This window comes from Eleutherodactylus coqui, chromosome 1 (assembly GCF_035609145.1).
Source record: "Eleutherodactylus coqui strain aEleCoq1 chromosome 1, aEleCoq1.hap1, whole genome shotgun sequence".
NCBI lineage: Eukaryota > Metazoa > Chordata > Amphibia > Anura > Eleutherodactylidae > Eleutherodactylus > Eleutherodactylus coqui.
In genome coordinates this window covers 127569267-127595991 of record NC_089837.1, presented here as the reverse complement: position 1 = coordinate 127595991, position 26725 = coordinate 127569267, and the positions used below count along the sequence as shown (strand labels likewise).

Sequence of the window (26725 nt, the reverse complement as noted above, 5' to 3'; positions counted from 1 at the left end):
GAGTACAAAACATCAGTGTAGTCTGATCCTGTAGTCATACAGCATGATGACTTAGTGGTCAGCACAACTGTCTTGCAGAGCAAGAACCCTGGGCTCAAATCCAACCAATGACAACATCTGCATGGAGTTTGTACATTCTCCTAATTTTTGTGTAGGTTTCCCCCTTGTACTCTGATTATCTCCCACAGTCAAAAAATATGCTAAGAGGATATAGATTGCGCATCCCCAATAGGGTCAAGGTCCAATATAAGTGATCTGTATACAGTTCTGTGTGATATATATATATATATAAATCTTGTTATTTGTATAGTGCCAACTTATTCTGCAGTGCTTTCAGGTAATTTATTAATTACCTCCCAGCAAGCTGGGTACTCATTTTACTAACCTCAGAAGGATGGAAGGCTGAGTCAACCTTGAGCCAGCTACCCGAACCATGCAGGCATTGAACTCGCAACCTCAGGTTGTGAATGAGAGCTTAGGACTGCATTTCTGCTGCCTTCACACATTAACAAATGTAAGTTATTGAGAAATAAGGGACAGATGGAAGGAACAGTGTGAGGGCTCAGTCACACGGGCGCATCGGCGCCCGTGTTACTGCAGCCAGCAGATGGCCGTACCTGAAGACGGCTGTCTCTCTGTAGCGTTGGGAGGAAGAACATGTGACCGGCCCCATTTCCGGTCATGTGTTCTATGATCAGCGCTGGAGAGAGACGGCCGTCTTCAGGTACGGCTGTCTTCTGTCAGTCACATGGGCGCATCAGCGCCGGTGTACGGGTGCCGATGCGCCCATGTGACTGAGCCCTGACTGTAGGATCAGACTACACTGGGTTTCTTTGTCGTAGTCTGTCACCATGGAGACAAATTGGGTCTAGACAAAAAAATTGTATATTTTTAAATATGACAGTCAAAGTTGCTTTTATTTTAGATGCATTGCAGCAATATAAAATATTGGATGTGAAGGTGTACATAGCCCTTACTAGAAAGAGCAACTCTTGGATTTATATTTCCAGGTCAGATTTTATGTTAGGAGGAAGGTTAACGAAAAAGCGTATGCAAAATTGGTAGCAACTGTTTAAATGTGTCAAGAGTATATACTATTTATATAGCATGTGTGTCTTTCTTCTACTGACTTTAGCAGAACATATAACCCTTTAATTGTGACTTGAGGTACAAAAACCACAGCTGCTCAACCACAAAATGAAAGAGAACTCATGACATCAGCCTGTTTACACTTCCAGGAGACATGTAAGCCATTCTGAAACACTAAACCACATGGCACATATGGGAAGATGAGAGCCTCGCAAAACTGACTGAACTGCAAAGAAATCATCTGAATAGCTGTGTAATCCTGAAGCTTTTATGTGAAGCAGACAGAGCCGGGTCCTTCCCTTTTATGGAATGTTCAACAATTATAGAATACTTATCTTTAGTATCTTCTGATTCGGGAACAAAATACTATTTAATTCTTATTTCCTGACTGCCATGGATTTCAATTATGGTAACAATAAACAAAAGAGATGATTTCTGTGAATTCTGCATAGAAAGTATTTCTTGGAGTCGTCCTTATCTTCGGCACAATTACATTAACCTATGTGGATCCAAACTTAGAACTCTTTTGTAACACTCACAGATAAGTAATAAGCAAGTTATAGTTACCTAACCACGGAAAGCATGTCATTTCTGAATCCACAATAGCTCCACCTACACATCCCAGTTTTTGGCATTGTTCACACCAGATACAATTTTTCCCATCTATGGCCAGTTATAGTCTGCTACTTGGATCTCATATCAAACTGCAGGATCTTAGTGGAAATGTCTACCACAGCAGCTTTTACAGACCTTACTGAACCTCATGGAAACAGCTAGGAGTACCATTCTTCCTCTCTGTGCCGCCACAATATGCAGAATAGTAGGTGATCAGCCTACACCATCTCCTTGTGCAACACAAGGTCAGGTGGCCAATGATGTACTGTATAATAAGGTGTGCACAGTGTGGCCATGTAATGCCAGCAGTAGTTGTAGGGCCACGGGGTATAGGGGATTCAGAGGTGTGTAGTTAGTATGGGGGATTCTGGGGTGTGTACTGAGCATGGGGGGGGGGGGGGTGATTTGGGGGTCTAGAACCTCCCCAGGGTACTGCAGGCTGTATCTTCTTCTTTCTGGGTATGTCTGTGCTGATACATATGACCAATGCTGGACAACTTCTGGCTTCAGACTTTGAGGCCATATATTGCCCAGTGCCAGTCACATGTCTAATATATACTGGCATAACTGTAGTGGTCCAGACTTTGGAGCCACTCATCACTTTAATTACCTCCTGTGGTGTGTGTAATTGTATTTGTGAGTGCCTGCCTGTCTTGTGTAATGGAGAAGACAAGAGGTGGCTTTGTGTATTGTAAAGAGTCATTGTTAGGTTAAATGTCTGGTGTTGCTTCCAACTAACTTGTATATGTCTGTATGTGTCATCTGTGTCACCCCCAAAAGCAGTCCTGGGATTGGGTAGAGGGCTTCCCCAAGAATCCCTCAGGGTTAGCTGGAGGGGAGTTTATTAATCGCTGTGCAAGGGGGTAGGAGAGAAGCAGTCAAGAGGAGACAGAATGAGGAAGAGAAAGAAAAGAGTAAGAGAAAGAAAGTAAGAGCAGCAACCAAGTGTTGAGCCTAGTCTAAGCCTAGACTAAGAATGGTGGACAGAGAAGGAGAGCCTCAGTGACCAGAGAGTCTATTTCCGTTCCACTGGAAGGAGCATGCCCAGTGCGAGCAAGACCTCACGATTCCCGGGAGCAACAGTCAAGCGGCCATTGTCAACCATGAGGAGAGTTACCGCTGAAGAGCAGCAGGATAGGAACCACGGGCGCGCCAGCTTAAAGGGGTTGTCCCGCGGCAGCAAGTGGGTCTATACACTTCTGTATGGCCATATTAATGCACTTTGTAATGTACATTGTGCATTAATTATGAGCCATACAGAAGTTATAAAAAGTTTTTTACTTACCTGCTCCGTTGCTAGCGTCCTCGTTCCCATGGAGCCGACTAATTTTCGCCCTCCGATGGCCAAATTAGCCGCGCTTGCGCAGTCCGGGTCTTCTGCTCTCTTCAATGGAGCCGCTCGTGCAGAATGCCGGCTCCATGTAGCTCCGCCCCGTCACGTGCCGATTCCAGCCAATCAGGAGGCTGGAATCGGCAATGGACCGCACAGAAGAGCTGCGGTCCACGGAGGGAGCAGACCCCGGCGGCCATCTTCAGCAGGTAAGTATGAAGACGCCGGACCGCCGGGATTCAGGTAAGCGCTGAGCGGTTTGTTTTTTTAACCCCTGCATCGGGGTTGTCTCGCGCCGAACGGGGGGGGGGGGTTAAAAAAAAAAAAAAACCGTTTCGGCGCGGGACAACTCCTTTAAGTTCCCTTCATTCCTCCACAAATAACGTTACCTCGGCGTTACTTAAGTACAGAGTTTCTGAGAGAAATCTGCTTAATTCTGATGTCTGTTGGATAATCAACATTTAAGCTTGTTGTCATAGCAACTGTTAATAGACTGTGTTCAAGAGTTGAGTAAACTTTATACCTTTGATTTACCATAACTTCTGATTTCTGGACTGTTCTCAATTATCTTCATCAGTGCGATTAAGTTAAAGGGTATTGGCGTCACGAACTCTCATTTAAGTTTATTTGCAACCGGTGTGTATCTGAGCCTGGCCGCAGCGGATCTATGGAGCGGAGCAGCAGCGCCATCCATGACAGACATCATCTAAACCCCGCTGTCTCCCTCACCCGGTAAGGTCTGTGCTCGGTCACTACATTCCCTAGAAGTAAGGAGATACAGTCTGGAGCAGCGTGGTGAGTGTGCAAAAGTTTAACCACAATAAAAAGGGAAACATTATTGTGATGGGGGCCATTAACCCCTTGAGTGGCGGGTTTCCTACCACCCTGTCGTGCCCACCAGGGCAGGTTTTTTAAAATGGTCTAATCATTGAATTTCAACTAATTTTGCAGTTGTGTCTCAAGAGCCATAACTTTTTCATTTTTCCATTGACATGGCCATATAAGGGCTTGTTTTTTGCGGGACAAGTTGTGATTTTTTAAACAGGGGGGAGGAAAAAAAAGAAATAGGGAAAAAAGAAAAAAAGGGGCCATGTCATTAAGGGGTTAAATAATGTATTAACTTCCTTCTCTGGGTCATTATGATGCATGGATACCACATGTGTGATTGTATTTTTGATTTTTTACAAAGTAAAGGGAGACAAGTGTTTTTATAATTTTTTTTAATAATTTTTTTTACTTTTTTTTTTTTTTTTTTTTAATTATTATTTTTTTTTTTGTCCCTTTAGGGGACTTCCACAGGGACCCATCAGGACCCCCTGATCACATTCCGGGGGTCTGATGGTGACAGCCCTTTACATGCTGCAGTGACAGCCCTTTACATGCTGCAGTCACATAGACTGCAGCATGTAAAGGGTTAACACAGCAGAGATCGGAGGTTTTCTCTGATCTCTGCTGTAAGAGCTGGTACCTAGCTCTCCTCTGAGAGCTAACAACCAGCTCTCCCTGCCACAGAGACCATGGGCTTGCTTCTGACAAGCCGATGGTCTCTATGGCAACCTGTAAACAAAGCAGGACATTGCCGATATGCCGGCAATATCTTCTGCTGGTTTTTCAAAGCCCTTGCTTTGTTCTCTGTGGGACTGTGCAGGCAGAGCACACTGTCACAGCTTGTGGCATTGTGCTCTGCAGCTCCCATAGTGATACATAGCCCGGAAATCTTCCGGGCTATGTCACTATGAGCAGTGGAGCTCGTCCCGGAAAATTTCCGGGCGTGCCACTCAAGGGGTTAAAGGTGCATTGTCCCTTTTATGGAGCAGAAAAGGTGGCATCATTAATTTTGAGGGCCACTAAGGAGGCATTGTTATTTATATGAAAGATGAAAAAGTGGGCATGATTACTTGTAGGGGCAGAAAAGAGGGCGTTATTACTCGTGAGGCTTGCATATTGCTGAAAAAAGTTTTGTCAGGGGTGCCGAGGTGAACATTTTTTTCCTAGGGGTGTCCCAAGGCTGAAAAGGTTGGGAAACTGTTGTCTAGGATGAGAAAGCACCCCATTCATCTGAGCACTAAGTCTTTTAGGTCAGAAATCTCCAGATCTCTAAACTAATGTGGACAGACTACTGATTAAAGTCCCATATAATCCTATATTTATAGTTTGTAGCAGGAGAAGGAGGAGGAAATATGCCACTAATAAATGGACATTATGGAAATGAAAGCTTGTCATGCACAATTAAAAAAAGTTGACTAACTGCCTATTGTAGGAGGATCAGTCAACAGACTAATATACCAAAGACTAGATATATGGTTGCTCCGCCCCGTTACGTGTACCGATTCCAGCCTCCTGATTGGCTGGAATCGGCACATGTGACGGGGCGGAGCTACGCTATGACGCGTACAAGGGGGCGGAGCCAGAACACCGTTGCTGCCGGACAGACCCGAAAGCAGAAGACCCTTCTGCGCAAGCGCGTCTAATAGGGCGATTAGACGCTGAAGTTAGACGGAGCCATGGAGACGGGGACGCCAGCGCAGGGAAGGTAAGTGAATAACTTCTGTATGGCTCATATTTAATGCACGATGTATATTACAAAGTGCATTAATATGGCCATACAGAAGTGCTTAACCCCACTTGCTTTCGCGAGACAACCCCTTTAAAACATGCCTGATCTTTTTACCACTGAGAAATAAGTGCAGATTACATGTCTCTCCCTACCAAAAATGTATACGTGAATAAGCTCTCATCCTGGAGGAGAAAAGTGGGTTAAATTGGGCTCTCCAATGCCACCTACTGGATATAAATCCTTTAAGTCAGTGTCCAACTCATTTTTAGGCCTTACAACATGACCAAGGATATAAGCCAAACCAGACTCTTCTCCATAAGGAAAAGACATCCATCTGTAGATTGCTGTTTTGGGGGTTTTCATCAAAGCAAAGAAGAGTTTCTGTTTGACATGGGATTAGAAGCCTTTGATGTGAGTCTCTAGGGGGATGACGTTTCTCCTTCTGGAGACCATTACATTGGCGTAGGTAGTTTTATAGGCCAGACAATGCTCCCTGGAAAAAAGGATATGCAAATAAACTCTCATCCTGGAAGATGAAAGTGGGTTCTCTAGTGCCACCTACTGGATAGCAACCCTATAAGTAAGTCAATGTCCAGCCTGTTAACAGGACTTACAACATGACCAAGGGTATAAGTCAAACCAGAGTCTTCTCTATAAGGAAAAGACACATCTGCAGACTGCTGTTTTGGGGGTTTTGCCCCTCATCAGTGCAGAGCAGAGTAGTGATTTACTGGGTGAGAGGCTTTTTATGTGGGTCTAGAAGGATAAAGCTTTTCCTCGTGGAGACTGCTAAGTTGGAGAAGGAAGTCTTAGAGTTCATGCAATGCTCCCTGGGAAAATATGCTGAACCAGTAGTCTACAGTTGGGTGTCTCTTGTTTGACTTATATTCTTGGTTGTGTTGCTTGGCCTGATAAAGGGTCCAATACGGATTCCACAAACAGAATTGTTATCCCCCTGGTCCCTACTGAAAAAGCATGCACACTTGGAAATCCAAGCATATACGTTTCAGAATTGGTAGAAATGGCTGTCGATGGAACTTTCTTTCAACTGACAACTATCTTTCATGAATGCCTAACAAAAGACACATGGATAAATGGCCATCAATAACAGCATGGAAAGTAATGCATACATCTGGCAACTTCAAGATCCACCACTGAGCCTTGTGTGAAATGTTAGTGAGGGCCTATGTGTAACCTCAGCATCTTTGTCCTCCGGCTAGGCTAGATTACCCAACCCTTCCAAGTGGAACAGTCTTTAGAAAGCATGACACCAGTGTCTACTAGGCTGGCAATATCCAGCGCACTTAGAGATTTTAGCAGAAGCAGAATCTAGGAACAGAGATAGTAGGACAACTACATTTATGTTACCTGACAATTGCTTTTCCAATTCATGACATTTATTTTTTAATTCGGTTTCCTGCTCTCTGGAGTTTTCAAGCTGCTTTGATGTTAATGTGACAGATTCGGCAACTGCTTGTAGATTTTGCACTTGATTTTGGAGAGAAACACTTTTTAACTGGAACTCTTTGAGACGTCCATGAAGACTAATAATCTCTGTGGAGGTACATACAATAAAAAGAACATTAGAGGGGTGCCGAAGAGTTGCTTTCCTTTTAATGAATACATCACTGGCATCGCTGGTTATAGAGAAAACAATGTGATAAAAATGTCAGTTCCTATATTTTTACCATTACTGAGAAGCTTGTAAAGAAACTTAGCAATATTCTCATACACCACACAAAAATAGTAAGTGAACATGTCAACTCTATAAATACAACAGTGAGATAGCTGTATTCTTCGACTAATAAGAAGCTTAGAGGGAACATAAAAATGTCATTTTCTGTAAAATGTCCTTGGCAAACAGGGAGTGTTCTGATTATTCAGGACCTCTCAGTATGGCTGCAGGGTGCGGTATAACCCTTTGAATAAGGACAGTTGGATAACAACATTGCATGGCAACAGTGTACTGGAGTATCTAAAGGTTACGCCGCAGTCTTGCGATGGGCCATCAGAAAAATAAATATTCAAAGCTGCCCTTTGGTTACGCAATACTTGAATGAAGTCCTTTTGCATTTTTAAAGGACTGTGTGGATACTGGTCAATGGTATCTCATGAATACAAAATCCGGATTTTGTACATTCATGAAGTGCAAATGACTTTGAATACATTTTCAACAAGGGGATAGAAAGCCAGAAATATATTTAGTGTATAAGGAATGAAATGGAGAACCTGGGGATAATGCCAACTGAGAAAGAGGAATACTGCTACTACAGTCATAACTGAGTGATTCATGAAAACAACCATACAGCCGCCTCTTATATCAGGAACTTGGCTGGAGGAGTAGAATGAGACATACAGTATGATAGTTGCACGCTAGTCGCACCACCCCAATCACGTGTTACAACTGAATGAGGCACTGACGTTTCTCACTTTGAGAAGTGGATGGGAAAATGACACTGCTGCCTGGTCCTTATTCAGTTCTCCTGCTATGTGCCGGTAAGGTGGGCCAAAGATGCAGGTCTAGACTAGATGATTCTGAAGTTCTAGAACAGGTGCATTTGTAGGACTGATACTATATGTACGACTCTTATGACCTTAGTGCTTTCTACAACAGCCAGATAATAGTCACACTCCAACAAGGTGAAGAGTTGCATGACTCTAGTTTGACTTTCCCATTCACTGCTGAATGTGACTTAAGCAGAAAAAATTCCCATGACTTAAATCAAGCATCAAGCTATTTCTATAGTGCATTCCATTGCTAATTATATCATTAATGACACTGTACAATTTGAGCCCTAAGGCTGAAGCCATAGCACGGCTAGAGTGTGTTAAGAGGATACAACCTTTCAATTAAGAGATTCGGTATGTGAAGTGTTACAAAAAGATTACAGAAATTGAGGTTTATTACACAAAATGGGATTAAATCTACTTAAAAAAAATCACAGAAAGGTCATATTTACTGATACAGAGATACAAATACCAATTATCAGTAGCACGCGAAAAAGGCAAAATGCTATATGTGGGGGAGAGGCACAGGTGCAAAATAATGATGAACAGCTAGCCCCCCATCTACCATACATGGGGGCTGCGAAGTATTAAACTTGCAAATAGATAAGGCTTCTATGGGGGGAGGCAAGACATACAGATATGTGTAGTGCACCAATCAGACTTACAGCCTCTTAGTGATGGCCATAGTATTGGATCACGTGGGTTGTCCCACACCTTCTAAATGTACAAAGTACTGATACCCCGGGATTCCCTAACATTGTAAAGCCAGGTTGCTTCCTACTTTAATCATAAGCACAAGGTATTAGGCAATATTCTTGCCAAAATATGAAAGCTTCCAACCCACGTCAAGGGTCCTGTCTTGCAAATTCCTGCACTAACATTACAAACACATCACAGAAAATAGGAACAAATCTACCTAAAAATTACAGAAAAACACCATACTTACTGATACAGACATATCAGGGAAGGTACAAACACAAATTCCCTGCAGCATGTAGAAAGGGCAAAAGGCTATAACTGGGTGGGGCACACCTATACCTCTCTCCCATATAGGATTTTGCTTTTTCAGTGTGTTACTAAAAATTGAGGTTTAGTTTGGAAAGATGACACCAAAGATTGATAGAGATCATTTCATACCCGGGCGTGTTACCAATGATAAGTGGGCATCCACTACATCTAATTCATTAATTTAAAGGTAACTGAATGCCTCTCTGGCCTTGAGCCGACAGACGTTCCACTACAGTGTATGTGAGTCAATGTATTGAAGTCTATGTATATAACATCAATATTCTTTCCTGTATAGGTATGCATGCGTAAACACTTGGTCTCCAAAAGCTTATGCACATGAGCAGGAGAAACGGATGTCACCAATATACACTAAATGGGGTAATGCTATGGAAAAGTGATATGGAAAAAGACCTGGGGGTACTAGTGGATTGTAGACCTAACTGGAGCAATCAGTGCCAGTCAGCTGCTGCAAAAGCTAATAAAGTCTTGGGGTGCATTAAAAGAGGTATAGGGGTGAGGGATGAGAACATTATTCTACCACTATATAAGGCACTAGTCAGGCCTCACATGGAATACTGTGCACAGTTCTGGTCACCGATGCTCAGTAAAGACATTGCAGTGCTTGAGGGGGTTCAAAGACGGGCAACTAAACTAATACATGGAATGACGGGACTGGAATACCCAGAGAGGCTATCAAAATTGGAATTATTTACTCTGGAAAAAAGACGGCTAAGGGGCGATCAAATAACCATGTATAAGTACATGAGGGGACAATACAAGGATCTCTCCGATGATTTGTTTTTACCCAGGACTGCGACGGTAATGAGAGGACATCCGCTACGTCTAGAAGAAAGCAGGTTTCATCACCAACACAGAAAGGGGTTCTTTACTGTAAGAGCAGTTAGACTGTGGAACTCTCTGCCTGAGGATGTAGCGATGGCAAAATCCATAGTGGAGTTTAAAAGGGGACTTGATGTCTTTCTTGAGCGGAAGGATATTACAAGATATAAATCTTAGGTAATTTGTTAATCCGGGTATATAGCCAGGTAGGAACTATTAGGGGTTGATCCAGGGAACAGTCTGATTGCCATTAGGGAGTCGGGAAGGAATTTTTTCCCCAAAATGGCTAATTGGCTTCTGCTCTTGTTTTTTTTTTTGCCTTCCTCTGGATCAACAACACAGGAGGATAAACAGGCTGGACTAGATGGACATTGTCTTCATTCAGCCTTACAAACTATGTTACTATGTTACTATGTATATATATCTGTTAGACATGGCTGTGGCTAAACCATGGAAGTAGGTTGATGGTCAAACAAATGATCATGTGCTGAACAAACGTTTTGCAATTACAGAGATACACATTTTACGTATCTTGTATACTGGCCATTATAGTAATTCAAAATAGCCAAACATGTTCAGTGACACCAGATGAGGGACAAAAGATCTTTCTGGGAACATTCTTTCAAAGAAAGATTTTTCGTCTAACTATTGGGCAAAAATTTCTAATATGGCCGACTTCTTTCCAAACAATAATGGGGTGTCATTAGCTAAACATTTGTTGTTAGATTTCACCCAACGGATGATCGTTTTGCTAGAAATGGCCACCTTAAGAGTCACAATGAGACAGTGAAACATATTATTGGGTGAAGTAGAGAGCTCTTGATCATCAGAAGAACATTTTAGCCCCCCCTCCTCCCATCCTCCATATACACAGTGCAATCACAAGTCCAGAGTTCAAAGAAATCTAGAATACCTGATTTATGAAAAAACCAAGACATTCTTTAATCCAACAGTTATTATATACTATGAGTATAGTGATGATAATTATCAGCACTATACTTATAATTTCAGCAATGCTCCTAGAAATAATTGACGGCATCACACAAATATATTGTATTCAGTTACCATATTGATTGCTTGGCAGGAAATTTAGAACATTTCACATAAATTCACAATTCCTTTGTCATTATGAAATCTACAGCTACAAATAATTTGATAATGCATTCTCTCAACTATGCTAATACACTTACTACACAATACACCAGATGATGAATAAATTCCACCATTGTTTTTATGATGGGCCAGGGTCCAGCGATCAGACTTCCACTGATCAAACATAGATAGCCTATGCTAAAGATAGGTCATCAATAGTTTAGTACCAGCAATATTCCTTCATTAGTGCTGCCTTTTCAGATCTTTTTAAAGTGGGAAAAGGTTGACAGCAAGGGCCCAATTACACAATTCAAGAACTGGCCCACTATCACGAGTGCCGATCAACAAAGCACGTTGATCAATGGTCATTCACTGCCTTTCACACTTGGCAGATGATTGGCATTATGAAGTCCCCATAGAATTGCCATTAGTTGGCTGTACATCTTTCTGTTAACATAGGGAAATGCACAGCCAACCAGCCAGCATTTCATGCTTGCGGAAAACGGAAGATCATCCAACAAAAGACCGACCACTGATTCATCAGCTGAACTTTTGCTAATTCAGATGGTCTGATTACACAGGGAAACAAATATTCAGGTGAACGTTCATGCCCAATAATAATTGGCCCGTGTAAATGCACCTAAAGAGAGAAAAGGAGGAACACTAGATGTTTAAAAGGCAGGGTGAAAAGGCCACTAAACCTCACCATGTTTATGTCTTAAAATTGGCACTTGGTTACAGTATTTTTTGTTAACAGTGCTTTTGCCTCACCAAAGATCTATGGAAGTGTGTGGGTTGGAAAATAACTCACATCTCATGTAGTCCTGTTAGGTGTCTGCTATGGGTGGGTTCAGGGATATGCATGGGAATGGAAGAATTCTGCAGTAGTGTTACTTTGGGGAGCCAAAGGTCCCTCAAGAGCAGATGGGTCCTCTCAAGCGTTAGACCTCAAAGTGACGACAGGAGCAGTCAAGATCTTCGTAAGATTAAGCTTTAATCCAGATAGGTATGCGCACAGGTACAGGACACAGAAACAGGACATGGACAAGCATGGAGGGCTTGGGTCAGAAGCAGGAACAGGATGCAGGCAAGACAGGAAGTAGTTATCCTTATCAGAAAAAAAAGTCTTAAAACATTTGTTTGGTAAAGGCACAGGAAGGTAGAAAGGTTGAAAGGAGATAACCTTGTAAAAGATAAAAAAGCAGACTGAACTAGTCAACGTACTGTATTTCAAAGGTACATATTTGTTCAGAGGTATGGGAAATGTATTGCTGTTAACTGTATTCTATATCTGATTCCCTAATCTTTACCTTTCAAGCTAATGATTTTGACCTTTCAGTAAATGGAAGAATTTATGTACTGTAATGAGAGAACATGTCGGCTTGTTATCAAAATAAAATAAAAAAATTGCCTTTACTTCAATACTGGATTCAAACTATTCAAAACGTATTATTTTCTACAGCTTGGCTATGGATTTAGTTTTACTGAACACAGAGATTGCGGGTAAGATGCTTATTCTGAATGTAGTTGTGATTCACCTTCAGAACATACTGTAACACTTGGATAGCTTCCATCAGGAGTGATTGACTTAATTGCCTTTAACATAATAAAGAAATAGGAAAAAGGTTCTAACATCGAAGAACGGTATATTTTCCAGACAATGGATTTGATTGCCTTTGGTATTAAATAATTTTGCACCTTTCTTCTACCTAGATTCTCCTATCTGTCTCCATGAGGCACGTCCAGAACCCTTCTTCTAGAGGAGTCGTTATATTCTTTTTACCTTCTGTAGTTCTGGTTTACCTGTCAGTAGGTCAAGTTCTTTAAAGATGTTCTAAAACCGCTAAACTAACGGACTCTCTAAAAGGTCCAACAAACAGCTGATCAGACAACTGTAAAAGTGCAGATCATATATGCCTTTTCCATCTATGAGCCATCTCGGCCAGTAAAAAACAAAGCTGAAAAAAGCCATGTGACACACATTTCTTGCAACCTTGATTGAAAAGATTTTGATGAAAAAATGGGCAAGGTGGACTCATAACATTTATGGCATATTGATTTGATATGCTCTAAAGAACAGGAGCAAGGTTACAAAATAATACCACTGAAACCTGAATTTAATTACACTGATTATTTTGATGTTGGGGGTAGAATATATTAGGCATCAAATAAATTATCAGTTACTGAAGTTGATGTGTTGGAGTCAGGTACAAGGGCAAGCGTAATATTCTGAGCGATTAGAAAAGGGCCATATTACAATGGATGACTGGGTCCAAAGAAGGACAACTGAGAGACACGAGAGGCCCAAGGCTAACTGATGTGAATAGGGAGAGAAGACTAGCTCTTCTGGTCTGATAGTACAAGTAAACTACTGCTGAAAGTTTAATGTTGGCCATGATTGAAAGGTGGCAGGAAACACCGTGCATCACAACTTGCTTCAGATTGGGCTGTGTAGCTGCAGATCAGTCAGTGTGCTCATGCTGATCCCTGTCCACAGCCCAAAGTGCCTACAGTAGGCACATGAGCATAACAACTGGACCATGGAGCGAAAGAAGTTGACCTAGTCTGATGAATCACTTTTGCATCACTGGCCATGGAGCAAAAGAAGTTGACCTGGTCTGATGAATCACTTTTTCATCACTGGACCATGTAGCAAAAGAAGTTGACCTGGTCTGATGAATCACTTTTGCATCGCGTATCTGGGGAACAGATGGCACCAGCACTTAGTATGGGAAGGAGATAAGCAGGCGGAGTCAATGTGATGTTCTGCAATGTTCTGTGGAGAAACCTTGGGTCTTGGCATTCATGTGGATGTTACTTTGACATGTATTATCTCATCTAATTGAAACATTGTTATACACCAAGTACACCCCATCAAGGCAATAGTGTTATCTAATTGCAGTGGCCTTTTCATCAGAAATTGTTCAAGAATGGTTTGACTAATGTAATAAAAGGTTCAAGGTGATGACGTGGCCTTCAAAAGATCTTAATTTGACTAAGCTCCTATGGAATATACTGGAAAAGCAAAAAGTTCAATCCATGGAGGAGCTATCTTACCACTTGGGTCTGCTGCTAACACCTTGGTGCCAAAAAAGAATAGGATACCTTCAGAGGTGAAGTCCGTCCTCAGTTCATCAAAGCTATTTTGAGGGTATGAGGGGGACCTATCCCCCCTAGGGAAAATACCCTTTTAATAGTTTCTACAACATGATCAAATAATGTAGTGCCCTAAAATGAACTACATTAAGATTAAACTGAAAAGTCTCATCATATCTTTATAGTCAAATCTAATTCCTACAATTAGAAGGATGCAAGATACATTATAATCCTTAAATAGAGTAAGCAAATATCAAAACGTTAAAAAGTAATTTTAGTAATGAACTCCTTGCAGACAAATTTTCGAATTTTACATTTTTTACATTCATTTTACATAATTGCACATTTACTGCTTGAGTGATAGTCTTCATAGCTCGATATGCCCCTGAAACAGCATGGTCAAAAGGTGAACCATAAAGAAAGCAGTTCTCTTTCTCAGCAGGAGCGGGGTGATAGATGTGAATAATTGGCTAAAATGGGGTGACTAAATGATCTGTGGAATGTTCCCATCTGCCCACTGCTTTTTGTAAAGCATATCTGCACAAGACATGTTTCCAATTAGAAATGCTTTACAAGCATATGAAATATGAGCGTATGTGAAACATGACTCATGTTACCAGAGAAAGTAAGAAACTATATAGGGGACATATATGTAAAGCTGGCCATGCTTAATACATTAAAGTCTGAACGCAGATATCTTAATGATGATGAACCAAGCGAACAGTATGCAGGGTTCTCGCTTAGAACAGCGTGCAGCACTACTTGAGCAACGTCACTGCAAACTAATAATGTTCTATTAGAAAAATGTCTCTGTGCTTCGTGATAATGTGGTATGAGAGAGATACTTATCCAAATGGTAGAAATTATAACAAGGAAAGGCACTTACTGGACAGGAGGGGGGCATGATGTTCAGAAACCCCCTCCTTGAAGTGTAGACTCCAGCATCAGAAGTAAGTACACTTCAGTCCACTGAGGTACAGTCCAAAGAGTTGCGATGTTTGCTTTCTTGCCAGGCTCTGCGTGGTCTGCCCTGTCTCAGATTCCTTCTGGCAGGGTTGAAAAAGACTCCTCTCTGGCCTCCTGCACTCCTCTCCTGCTAACTCCACGACTAGGCTTCCTCCATGCCTGAGCTCCTCTTCTCCAGACCTGCACTGGATGGCAGTGTGTTTGAGTAAAGAGATAGCATCTAGCTTTGACTAGCCTAGCTAGGCTAGTCTAGTGCCATCCAGGGCAGGTCTGGAGAAGAGGAGCTCAGACATGGAGGCAGCCTAGTCATGGAGTTAGCAGGAGAGGAGTGCGGGAGGCCAGAGAGGAGTCTTTTTTAACCCTGCCAGAAGGAATCTGAGACAGGGCAGACCACGCGGAGCCTGGCAAGAAAGCAGACATCGCAACTCTTTGGACTGTATCTTAGTACAAACCATTCTCAAAAGCCAAACGGAAGCATGAAATCCCTGGTAGTTGGCCAATATTACAAGGAGTGGGGTGCCTTCATTGTGCTACAGGTATCATAAATGTCTTACGGAAAAATTGGACTTGGCAATCAATCAGCAGTTCATATTTCATTTTTCAGATAATGAAAGCAGAAATCTGATTGACTACCAAATAAAATATAACTTTTTTTCTACTAGGACTACATGAGGCCCAATGTGTGTAGATAAAAGACAATTTCATAATTCACCTTTTATTTAATAACTTGGCTATTCCTCTCTTCTTAGTAATTTCCAGTAAAAGAGGTACAGAAGCGTCCAAAAAAAGTTGTTCGAAAAGTCTAATGTTACATGACTGATGGTTACATTGTATTTATAGTAAGACAGACCAACCTGCTGAATGACGTCTTGATGCTTCTTCAACTTGGCTAGGAATGTTTCTTCTGAGAATATTCCACTGTACCATAATGGCTTGGACATTATTTTTAATTGTGCTTTGTTCTACTCGAAGAAGTCTCAACAATGATAGGCTTCTCCCTAAAAGTGACTCTTGCTTGGCAGTTTTCTCCCTGTGAATAAGACAATATGTGGTTTTGTACATTCATTTGTGTCAGTGCAGTCCAAGTTTCACATAAAGTCTGCAAACAGACACGTTCAAATGATGAGCTTGTGGGGTTTCATCACGTACACACGAGTTACAAAAGCAACTTGGATATTATTCCAAGGCATTGACTCCTTTCAAACACTGAACTTCACAATCATATTTTCCTTGCTTCACAGACTAAATTATGAGTTATGGTTCACAGGAAGCCAACTGTAAAATCTAGAAGCAGTCTAAGGGTTAAAAAAATTAAAGTAGTAATGCTCAGAGGATTAACACTACTAAACAAATGTCATACAAAATACACTGTACTTTCAAATGGCATCCGGCCCAAATTGAGACCCCTGCACCACTTTTCCCAACATATATGAAGGTACTGGGAAAAGTGGACAGATGCTTCAGAGTTGTGCTGAGTATGATTCTTTTATGAAAGAGTTCCAACCCTCTTCTTGCTGATCTTGCACATCACTGCATCACATTGTTCATATGGTGTCACAGTATTAATATATTACCCCCATTGTCTATAATTTGTAAAACACTTTTACACCTAGGTGGTGCTCCAGGTGCGCCAAGCAGCTGTGGAAAAAAATCAAAGCTGCCCGCAGACTTCCTCCACTTCAAATTCATGCTTAAAACATATAACCTAGCCCTTCGCCATGCCAAACAAGTTTATTTCACCTCCCTTGTCTCCTCACTATCCCACAACCCCAACCGACTCTTCGACACCTTCCACTCCTTCCTCAGCCCCAAAGAACAGGCCCCCGTAACAGATCTCAGTGCTGGAAAACTAGCCGCCTATTTCAAAGAAAAAAAAAATTAAAAATTAGGCAACATCCAAAAAGAAATCTCCGAAAACTGCACGGCTAGCCCCGATCCCAGTCTCCTCAGCACTGCATCCACCACCCACTCACTTTCTGTGTTAGAACCAACGACACAGGAAGAAGTTTCCAGGCTGCTTTCCGCTGCCCGCCCCACCACCTGCGCTAGTGACCCTCTCTCCTCTCCTCCAGTCCCTTTCCCCAGCTCTCATTGCTCACCTCACCACCATCTGCAACCTCTTCCTAACCTCTGGCACCTTCCCCTCCTCATTTAAACACTCCATCATATCCCCTCTGCTTAAAAAAACAACCCTTGACCAAACCGTTGCTGTCAACTACTGACCTTTCTCAAACCTCCTCTTCATCTCCAAATTATTAGAACACATGGTCTACTCCCGCCCCTCACGCTTTCTCTCTGACAACTCTCCTCAACCCCCTCCAGTCTGGTTTCCGCTTTTTACACTCGACCAAAACCGCCCTCACAAAAGTATCAAATGACCTGATGACGGCAAAGTCGAGTAGCGACTACTCCCTACTAATCATCCTTGATATCTCTGCTGCATTTGACACTGTCGACCATGACCTCCTTCTCACTATGCTCCGCTCTATCAGCCTAAAGGACACTGCTCTCTCCTATTTCACATCCTACCTATCTGACCGCTCTTTCAGCATCTCCTTCGCTGTCTCTATCTCCTCTACACTTCCTCTCACTGTTGGGGTACCAAAGACCTCGGTCCTTGGTCCCCTTCTATCTACAGAGCCGCAATTGGACAAACCATCCTCAAATTCGGCCTCTAATACTATCTCTACACTGACTACACCCAACTATACACCTCTTCCCATGAGGTCTCTGAACCATTCCTCTGCCACCGTACATCGCCTCCCTTCTCTCCGTACACCACCCAGCCCGCACACTCCGATCCGCTAGCACACTCAGACTAAACACCCCTCTAGTACGAACCTTACATGCTCGCCTACAGGACTTCACCAGAGCAGCACCCATCCTCTGGAATGCTCTACCCCAAGGCATCTGGACAATTCCTGAGGCACAAAATTTCAGATGCGCCTTAAAAACTCACCTCTTCAGTGAGGCATATCAAATCTTCTGATCTAGTCCCCCTGCCCCTCCCTTTGGCTCCCCACACCTTCCACCATGCTTATCGCGTTTGACCTCTACGCCTTCACCTCCATACCGTCCCACCCGTATACTCTCTAATACCTGATTTCAACATGTAATTCCCGTGCTGCCTGTGTTCTCCCATGCCTCACCCCCCCTGTATCTCCTGTATCACCCCACACCGTTTATTTCAAACTGATTGTATACCATGTTAGTGTTGTATTGTCTGTGTTTCTCCTATGCTTGAAAGCACTGTGGAATAAGTTGGCGCTATACAAATAAAGATTATTATTTCTTTGTAGATAGGGGATATTATGGCCATATTCTGGTAAACATACACTCTAAACGCAAATTACAGTTTAGTTGTCTGAACCTGCAGATAACAGTGGGCTGGATGTTTCCCTAATATGAATGGGGTGACTCAACTTTCCTCCAAAAAAAGAATCAGGGCCATTGAATTTTAATGCCCGATTCTTTTGTTCCCTGGAAGACAAGCTTCCTCCAGAGCTGTCTAGCTGTGGCTTAACTCCCTAAATGCATGAACTCTTGGCCAAGCTGAACGTTCAAGTTTACAGAGAAGCCAGGAGAAACATCTGTTGGAGGATCGATTACTTGCCTAGCAGTTGTTGAAGGTGTTTGGGGGTCTTAAGAAGTAGTTCAATTCTTTATCACTACTAGCTATAGATGACCGTTAATGACATAAGACAGGCAATTTGTACTTGTATCAATAACTGGTATGTCAATAAATTGACACATTTTTCATTATTAAATGATAATTTTTTTCGACATTATCCAGAATTTCACTCTGTACATGTGTTAATGCAAATATTCAATTACGTACATTTTTGCTATGAATGTAAAGAAGTCTATTAAGTCTATTAAATAACGTATCTGTGCATGTACGTTCACATATTTGACACATTAGAGAATGTGAAGGAAGATTGTGATTAGGTAAAGAAAATAAGGAAGTTGGTATAGTGGTTGCCTTGAGTCAACAAACAAGGCCCACACTACAATGGAGTGAGTATGTAGTCAGCCCTCCCTCATGAGGAACTGAAAAGAGAAAAGTTAATTACCTTTTTATTTTACTATTTCAGTACTATATACAGTAAACATGCCAAGTGAGTGCAAGATACTAATTACATTGGATGCAGTGAAATGGCTTAACAACACCCATTAGCAAATTAATATCTAATTCCAAAGTTAGAAGAAAGTTCTAGGAAGAATATATTGTGAAGACATACATCATAAAATTATGTTACCTTTTGAATTACTCTCTTTAAATGTATCTGTTTGTACAAACTGTATTTATGCATACATACTGATTAGAGATGAGCAAACGTACTCGTCCGAGCTTGATACTCGTTCGAGTATTAGCGTGTTCGAGATGCTCGTTACTAGAGGCGAACACCACGCGATGTTCGAGTTACTTTCACTTTCATCTCTGAGACGTTAGCGCGCTTTTCTGGCCAATAGAAAGACAGGGAAGGCATTACAACTTCCCCCTGCGACGTTCAAGCCCTATACCACCCCCCTGCAGTGAGTGGCTGGCGAGATCAGGTGTCACCCGAGTATATAAATCGGCCCCTCCCGCGGCTCGCCGCAGATGCGTTCTGACAGAGATCAGGGAAAGTGCTGTCTTGCTGGAGTTGCTATAGGGAGAGTGTTAGGAGTTATTTTAGGCTTCAAGAACCCCAACGGTCCTTCTTAGGGCCACATCTGACCGTGTGCAGTACTATTGAGGCTGCTTTTTGCAGTGTTGCACTTTTTTTTTTTTGTATAGCAGTCGTGCAGAGCATTGCGTCCTCAGTCTGCAGTAATTTTACATAGTCCAGGGCCAGTAGTGGTGAGGCAGGGACAGTGAAAGACATATACTGTGTATACAGGCAGTGGGCTTTTCCAAAAAAATTTGGGAAAAAACATTCTATTTGGGCTGCCTGTGACCGTCCTGAGTGTACTGCGTCTCTGCTGGGGGTAGTAGTCCTAATTAATACGCAGCCAGCTAAGTGTTACAGCAGGCTTGCGCAAAATTCTTTCCTGGCTCTGCTGTGCGTTACACATCACCGCTGTCATCCTGTCCAGAGGGAAACAGTCTGCAGTCATTTTACATAGTCCAGGGCCAGTAGTGGTGAGCCAGGGACAGTGAAAGAGATATACTGTGTATATAGGCAGTGGGCTTTTCCAAAAAAATTTGGGGAAAAACATTCTATTTGGGCTGCCTGTGACCGTCCTGAGTGTACTGCGTCTCCGCTGGGGGTAGTAGTCCTAATTAATACGCAGCCAGCTAAGTGTTACAGCAGGCTTGCACAAAATTCTTTCCTGGCTCTGCGTTGCCCGTCACATCACCGCTGTCATCCTGTCCAGAGGGAAACAGTCTGCAGTAATTTTACATAGCCCAGGGCCAGTAGTGGTGAGCCAGGGACAGTGAAAGAGATATACTGTGTATATAGGCAGTGGGCTTTTCCCCAAAAATTTGGGAAAAAACATTGTATTTGGGCTGCCTGTGACCGTCCTGAGTGTACTGCGTCTCTGCTGGGGGTAGTAGTCCTAATTAATACGCAGCCAGCTAAGTGTTACAGCAGGCTTGCGCAAAATTCTTTCCTGGCTCTGCGTTGCCCGTCACATCACCGCTGTCATCCTGTCCAGAGGGAAACAGTCTGCAATAATTTTACATAGTCCAGGGCCAGTAGTGGTGAGCCAGGGACAGTGAAAGACATATACTGTGTATATAGGCAGTGGGCTTTTCCAAAAAAATTTGGGAAAAAACATTGTATTTGGGCTGCCTGTGACCGCCCTGAGTGTACTGCGTCTCTGCTGGGGGTAGTAGTCCTAATTAATACGCAGCCAGCTAAGTGTTACAGCAGGCTTGCGCAAAATTCTTTCCTGGCTCTGCGTTGCCCGTCACATCACCGCTGTCATCCTGTCCAAAGGGAAACAGTCTGCAGTAATTTTACATAGTCCAGGGCCAGTAGTGGTGAGCCAGGGACAGTGAAAGACATATACTGTGTATATAGGCAGTGGGCTTTTCCAAAAAAATTTGGGAAAAAACATTCTATTTGGGCTGCCTGTGACCATCCTGAGTGTACTGCGTCTCTGCTGGGGGTAGTAGTCCTAATTAATACGCAGCCAGCTAAGTGTTACAGCAGGCTTGCGCAAAATTCTTTCCTGGCTCTGCTGTGCGTTCCGTAAGCGAAGTCAGCCTCCAACCACAGGCCAATAAGCGGCACATTTAATTACAGCGTTCTGTTTCTGCACTACTGGTAATACACCATGCTGAGGGGTAGGGGTAGGCCTAGAGGACGTGGATGTGGACGCGGGCGAGGACGCGGAGGCCCAAGTCAGGGTGTGGGCACAGGCCGAGCTCCTGATCCAGGTGTATCGCAGCCGACTGCTGCGGGATTAGGAGAGAGGCACGTTTCTGGCGTCCCCACATTCATCTCACAATTAATGGGTCCATGCGGTGGAGCTTTTTCAGAAAATGAGCAGTGTGAGCAGGTCCTGTCGTGGATGGCAGAAAGTGCATCCAGCAATCTATCGACCACCCAGAGTTCTGCACCGTCCACTGCTGCAACTCTGAATCCTCTGGCTGCTGCTCCTCCTTCCTCCCAGCCTCCTCACTCCATTACAATGACACATTCTGAGGAGCAGGCAGACTCCCAGGAACTGTTCTCGGGCCCCTGCCCAGAATGGGCAGCAATGGTTCCGAATCCTCTCCCACTGGAGGAGTTTGTCGTGACCGATGCCCAACCTTTGGAAAGTTCCCGAGGTCCGGGGGATGAGGCTGGGGACTTCCGGCAACTGTCTCAAGAGCTTTCAGTGGGTGAGGAGGACGATGACGATGAGACACAGTTGTCTATCACTCAGGTAGTAGTAATTGGAGTAAGTCCGAGGGAGGAGCACACAGAGGATTCGGAGGAAGAGCAGCAGGACGATGAGGTGACTGACCCCACCTGGTTTGCTACGCCTACTGAGGACAGGTCTTCAGAGGGGGAGGCAAGTGCAGCAGCAGGGCAGGTTGGAAGAGGCAGTGCGGTGGCCAGGGGTAGAGGCAGGGCCAGACCGAATAATCCACCAACTGTTTCCCAAAGCGCCCCCTCGCGCCACGCCACCCTGCAGAGGCCGAGGTGCTCAAAGGTCTGGCAGTTTTTCACTGAGAGTGCAGACGACCGACGAACAGTGGTGTGCAACCTTTGTCGCGCCAAGATCAGCCGGGGAGCCACCACCACCAGCATGCGCAGACATATGATGGCCAAGCACCCTACAAGGTGGGACGAAGGCCGTTCACCGCCTCCGGTTTGCACCGCTGCCTCTCCCCCTGTGCCCCAAACCTGCCACTGAGATACAACCCCCCTCTCAGGACACAGGCACTACCGTCTCCTGGCCTGCACCCACACCCTCGCCTCCGCTGTCCTCGGCCCCATCCACCAATGTCTCTCAGCGCACCGTCCAACCGTCGCTAGCGCAAGTGTTGGAGCGCAAGTACGCCGCCACGCACCCGCACGCTCAAGCGTTAAACGTGCACATAGCCAAATTTATCAGCCTGGAGATGCTGCCGTATAGGGTTGTGGAAACGGAGGCTTTCAAAGGTATGATGGCGGCGGCGGCCCCGCGCTACTCAGTTCCCAGTCGCCACTACTTTTCCCGATGTACCGTCCCAGCCCTGCACGAATACATCTCCCGCAACATTGTACGCGCCCTCACCAACGCGGTTACTGCCAAGGTCCACTTAACAACGGACACGTGGACAAGCACAGGCGGGCAGGGCCACTATATCTCCCTGACGGCACATTGGGTGAATTTAGTGGAGGCTGGGACAGAGTCAGAGCCTGGGACCGCTCACGTCCTACCCACCCCCAGAATTGTGGGCCCCAGCTCGGTGGTGGTATCTGCGGTGGTGTATGCTTCCTCCACTAAACCACCCTCCTCTTCCTCCTCCTCCTACGCAACCTCTGTCTCGCAATCAAGATGTGTCAGCAGCAGCACGTCGCCAGCAGTCGGTGTCGCGCGGCACGGCAGCACAGCGTTGGGCAAGCGTCAGCAGGCCGTGCTGAAGCTACTCAGCTTAGGAGAGAAGAGGCACATGGCCCACGAACTGCTGCAGGGTCTGACAGAGCAGACCGACCGCTGGCTTGCGCCGCTGAGCCTCCAACCGGGCATGGTCGTGTGTGACAACGGCCGTAACCTGGTGGCGGCTCTGCAGCTCGGCAGCCTCACGCACGTGCCATGCCTGGCCTACGTCTTTAATTTGGTGGTTCAGCGCTTTCTGAAAAGCTACCCACGCTTGTCAGACCTGCTCGGAAAGGTGCGCCGACTCTGCGCACATTTCCGCAAGTCCCACACGGACGCTGCCACCCTGCGCACCCTGCAACATCGGTTTAATCTGCCAGTGCACCGACTGCTGTGCGACGTGCCCACACGGTGGAACTCTACGCTCCACATGTTGGCCAGGCTCTATGAGCAGCGTAGAGCTATAGTGGAATACCAACTCCAACATGGGCGGCGCAGTGGGAGTCAGCCTCCTCAATTCTTTACAGAAGAGTGGGCCTGGTTGGCAGACATCTGCCAGGTCCTTGGAAACCTTGAGGAGTCTACCCAGATGGTGAGCGGGGATGCTGCAATCATTAGCGTCACCATTCCTCTGCTATGCCTCTTGAGAAGTTCCCTGCAAAGCATAAAGGCAGACGCTTTGCGCTTGAAAACGGAGGCGGGGGAAGACAGTATGTCGCTGGATAGTCAGAGCACCCTCCTGTCTATATCTCAGCGCGTTGAGGAGGAGGAGGAGGAGGTGGAGGAGCATGAGGAGGAGGAGGAGGAAGAGACAGCTTGGCCCACTGCTGAGGGTACCCATGCTGCTTGCCTGTCATCATTTCAGCGTGTATGGCCTGAGGAGGAGGAGGAGGATCCTGAAAGTGATCTTCCTAGTGAGGACAGCCATGTGTTGCGTACAGGTACCCTGGCACACATGGCTGACTTCATGTTAAGATGCCTTTCTCGTGACCCTCGCGTTACACGCATTCTGGCCACTACGGATTACTGGGTGTACACACTGCTCGACCCACGGTATAAGGAGAACCTTTGCACTCTCATACCCGAAGAGGAAAGGGGTTCGAGAGTGATGCTATACCACAGGACCCTGGTGGACAAGCTGATGGTAAAATTCCCATCCGACAGCGCTAGTGGCAGAAGGCGCAGTTCCGAGGGCCAGGTAGCAGGGGAGGCGCGGAGATCAGGCAGCATATACAGCACAGGCAGGGGAACACTCTCTAAGGCCTTTGACAGCTTTCTGGCTCCCCAGCAAGACTGTGTCACCGCTCCCCAGTCAAGGCTGAGTCGGCAGGAGCACTGTAAAAGGATGGTGAGGGAGTACGTAGCTGATCGCACAACCGTCCTCCGTGACGCCTCTGCCCCCTACAACTACTGGGTGTCGAAGCTGGACACGTGGCCTGAACTCGCGCTGTATGCCCTGGAGGTGCTTGCTTGTCCTGCGGCTAGCGTCTTGTCAGAGAGGGTGTTTAGTGCGGCTGAGGGAATCATCACGGATAAGCGTACCCGCCTGTCAACCGACAGTGCCGACAGACTTACACTCATCAAGATGAACAAAGCCTGGATTTCCCCAGACTTCTCTTCTCCACCAGCGGACAGCAGCGATACCTAAGCAATACGTAGGCTGCACCCGCGGATGGAAGCATCGTTCTCTATCACCATCAAAAATGGGGACCTTTTAGCTTCATCAATCTGTGTATTCTATTCATCCTCCTCCTCCTGCTCCTCCTCCTGAAACCTGACGTAATCACGCCGAGCACGGCTCAGTCATATAATTTTTGTAAACAATTTTTATACGTTTCAATGCTCATTAAAGCGTTGAAACTTACACCTGAACCAATTTTTATTTTAACTGGGCTGCCTCCAGGCCTAGTTACAAATTAAGCCACATTAACCAAAGCAATTAATGGGTTTCACCTGCCCTCTTGGTTGGGCATGGGCAATTTTTCTGAGGTACATTAGTACTGTTGGTACACCAATTTATTTGGGCCCTCGCCTACAGTGTAATCCAATTAATTTTTTGCCCACCTGCATTAAAGCTGACGTTACATCAGCTGTGCTGGGCACTGCAATGGGATATATTTATGTACCGCCGGTGGGTTCCAGGGAGCCACCCATGCTGTCGGTCCACACGGAGTTGTAACTGCATGTGTCCACTTCTAAAGAACCCCAGTCTGACTGGGGCATGCAGTGTGGGCCCAAGCCCACCTGCATTAAACATGACATTACCTCAGCTGTGATGGGCAATGCAATGTGATATATTTATGTACCGCCAGTGGGTTCCAGGGAGCCACCCATGCTGTCGGTCCACACAGAGTTGTAAGTGCATGTGTCCACTTCTAAAGAACCCCAGTCTGACTGGGGCATGCAGTGTGGGCCGAAGCCCACCTGCATTAAACATGACATTACCTCAGCTGTGTTGGGCACTGCAATGGGATATATTTATGTACCGCCGGTGGCTTCCTGTCGGTCCACACGGAGTTGTAATTGCATGTGTCCACTTCTAAAGAACCCCAGTCTGGCTGTGGCATGCAGTGTGGGCCCAAGCCCACCTGCATTAAACATGACATTACCTCAGCTGTGATGGGCAATGCAATGGGATATATTTATGTACCGCCGGTGGGTTCCAGGGAGCCACCCATGCTGTCGGTCCACACGGAGTTGTAAGTGCATGTGTCCACTTCTAAAGAACCCCAGTCTGACTGGGGCATGCAGTGTGGGCCGAAGCCCACCTGCATTAAACATGACATTACCTCAGCTGTGATGGGCACTGCAATGGGATATATTTATGTACCGCCGGTGGCTTCCTGGCACCCACCCATGCTGTCGGTCCACACGGAGTTGTAACTGCATGTGTCCACTTCTAAAGAACCCCAGTCTGACTGGGGCATGCAGTGTGGGCCGAAGCCCACCTGCATTAAACATGACATTACCTCAGCTGTGATGGGCACTGCAATGGGATATATTTATGTACTGCCGGTGGGTTCCAGGGAGCCACCCATGCTGTTCGTCCACACGGACTTCACAATAGGGAGTTGTACCTTCCTGTGTCTACTTATAAAAAACCCCAGTCTGACTGGGGCATGCAGTGTGGGCCGAAGCCCACCTGCATTTAATCTGACGTTAGCTCTGCTGTCCAGGGCACTGCAATGGGATACATTTATGTACAGCCGGTGGGTTCCAGGGAGCCACCCATGCTGTGGGTGCACACGGAATTCCCATTGCGGAGTTGTACCTGCCTGTGACTATTTATAAAAAACCGCGGTCTGACTGGGGCATGCAGACACCTTGACAGAATGAATAGTGTGTGGCATGATGGCAGCTGAAGGCTGCGCAGGGACACTTTGGTGTGTGCTGTGGACACTGGGTCGTGCGGGGGGAGGGGGGGGTTGGGCAGCATGTAACCCAGGAGAAGTGGCAGCGGAGTGTCATGCAGGCAGTGATTGTGCTTTGTTGGAGGTAGTGTGGTGCTTAGCTAAGGTATGCATTGCTAATGAGGGCTTTTCAGAAGTAAAAATTGTTGGGGGGGGGGCCCACTCTTGTCGCTATTGTGGCTTAATAGTGGGACCTGGGAACTTGAGATG

At 45.1% G+C, this 26725-nt stretch overlaps 1 protein-coding gene across 3 annotated transcripts in view; it reads right to left on the bottom strand.

The window, feature by feature from the left end:
* Positions 1 to 26725, bottom strand: part of LEKR1 (leucine, glutamate and lysine rich 1) — a 152719-nt gene that overhangs the window by 75397 nt on the left and 50597 nt on the right. For 2 of the 3 annotated variants that reach the window (XM_066600235.1, XM_066600243.1), the window contains 2 exons: positions 15956 to 16131; positions 6960 to 7145 (listed from right to left, as the gene is read on the bottom strand). In XM_066600235.1, the coding sequence (XP_066456332.1) occupies positions 6960 to 7145; positions 15956 to 16131 (362 nt within the window). The remainder of the gene's footprint in view (positions 1 to 6959; positions 7146 to 15955; positions 16132 to 26725) is intronic. The other variant, XM_066600251.1, reaches the window with a different exon arrangement.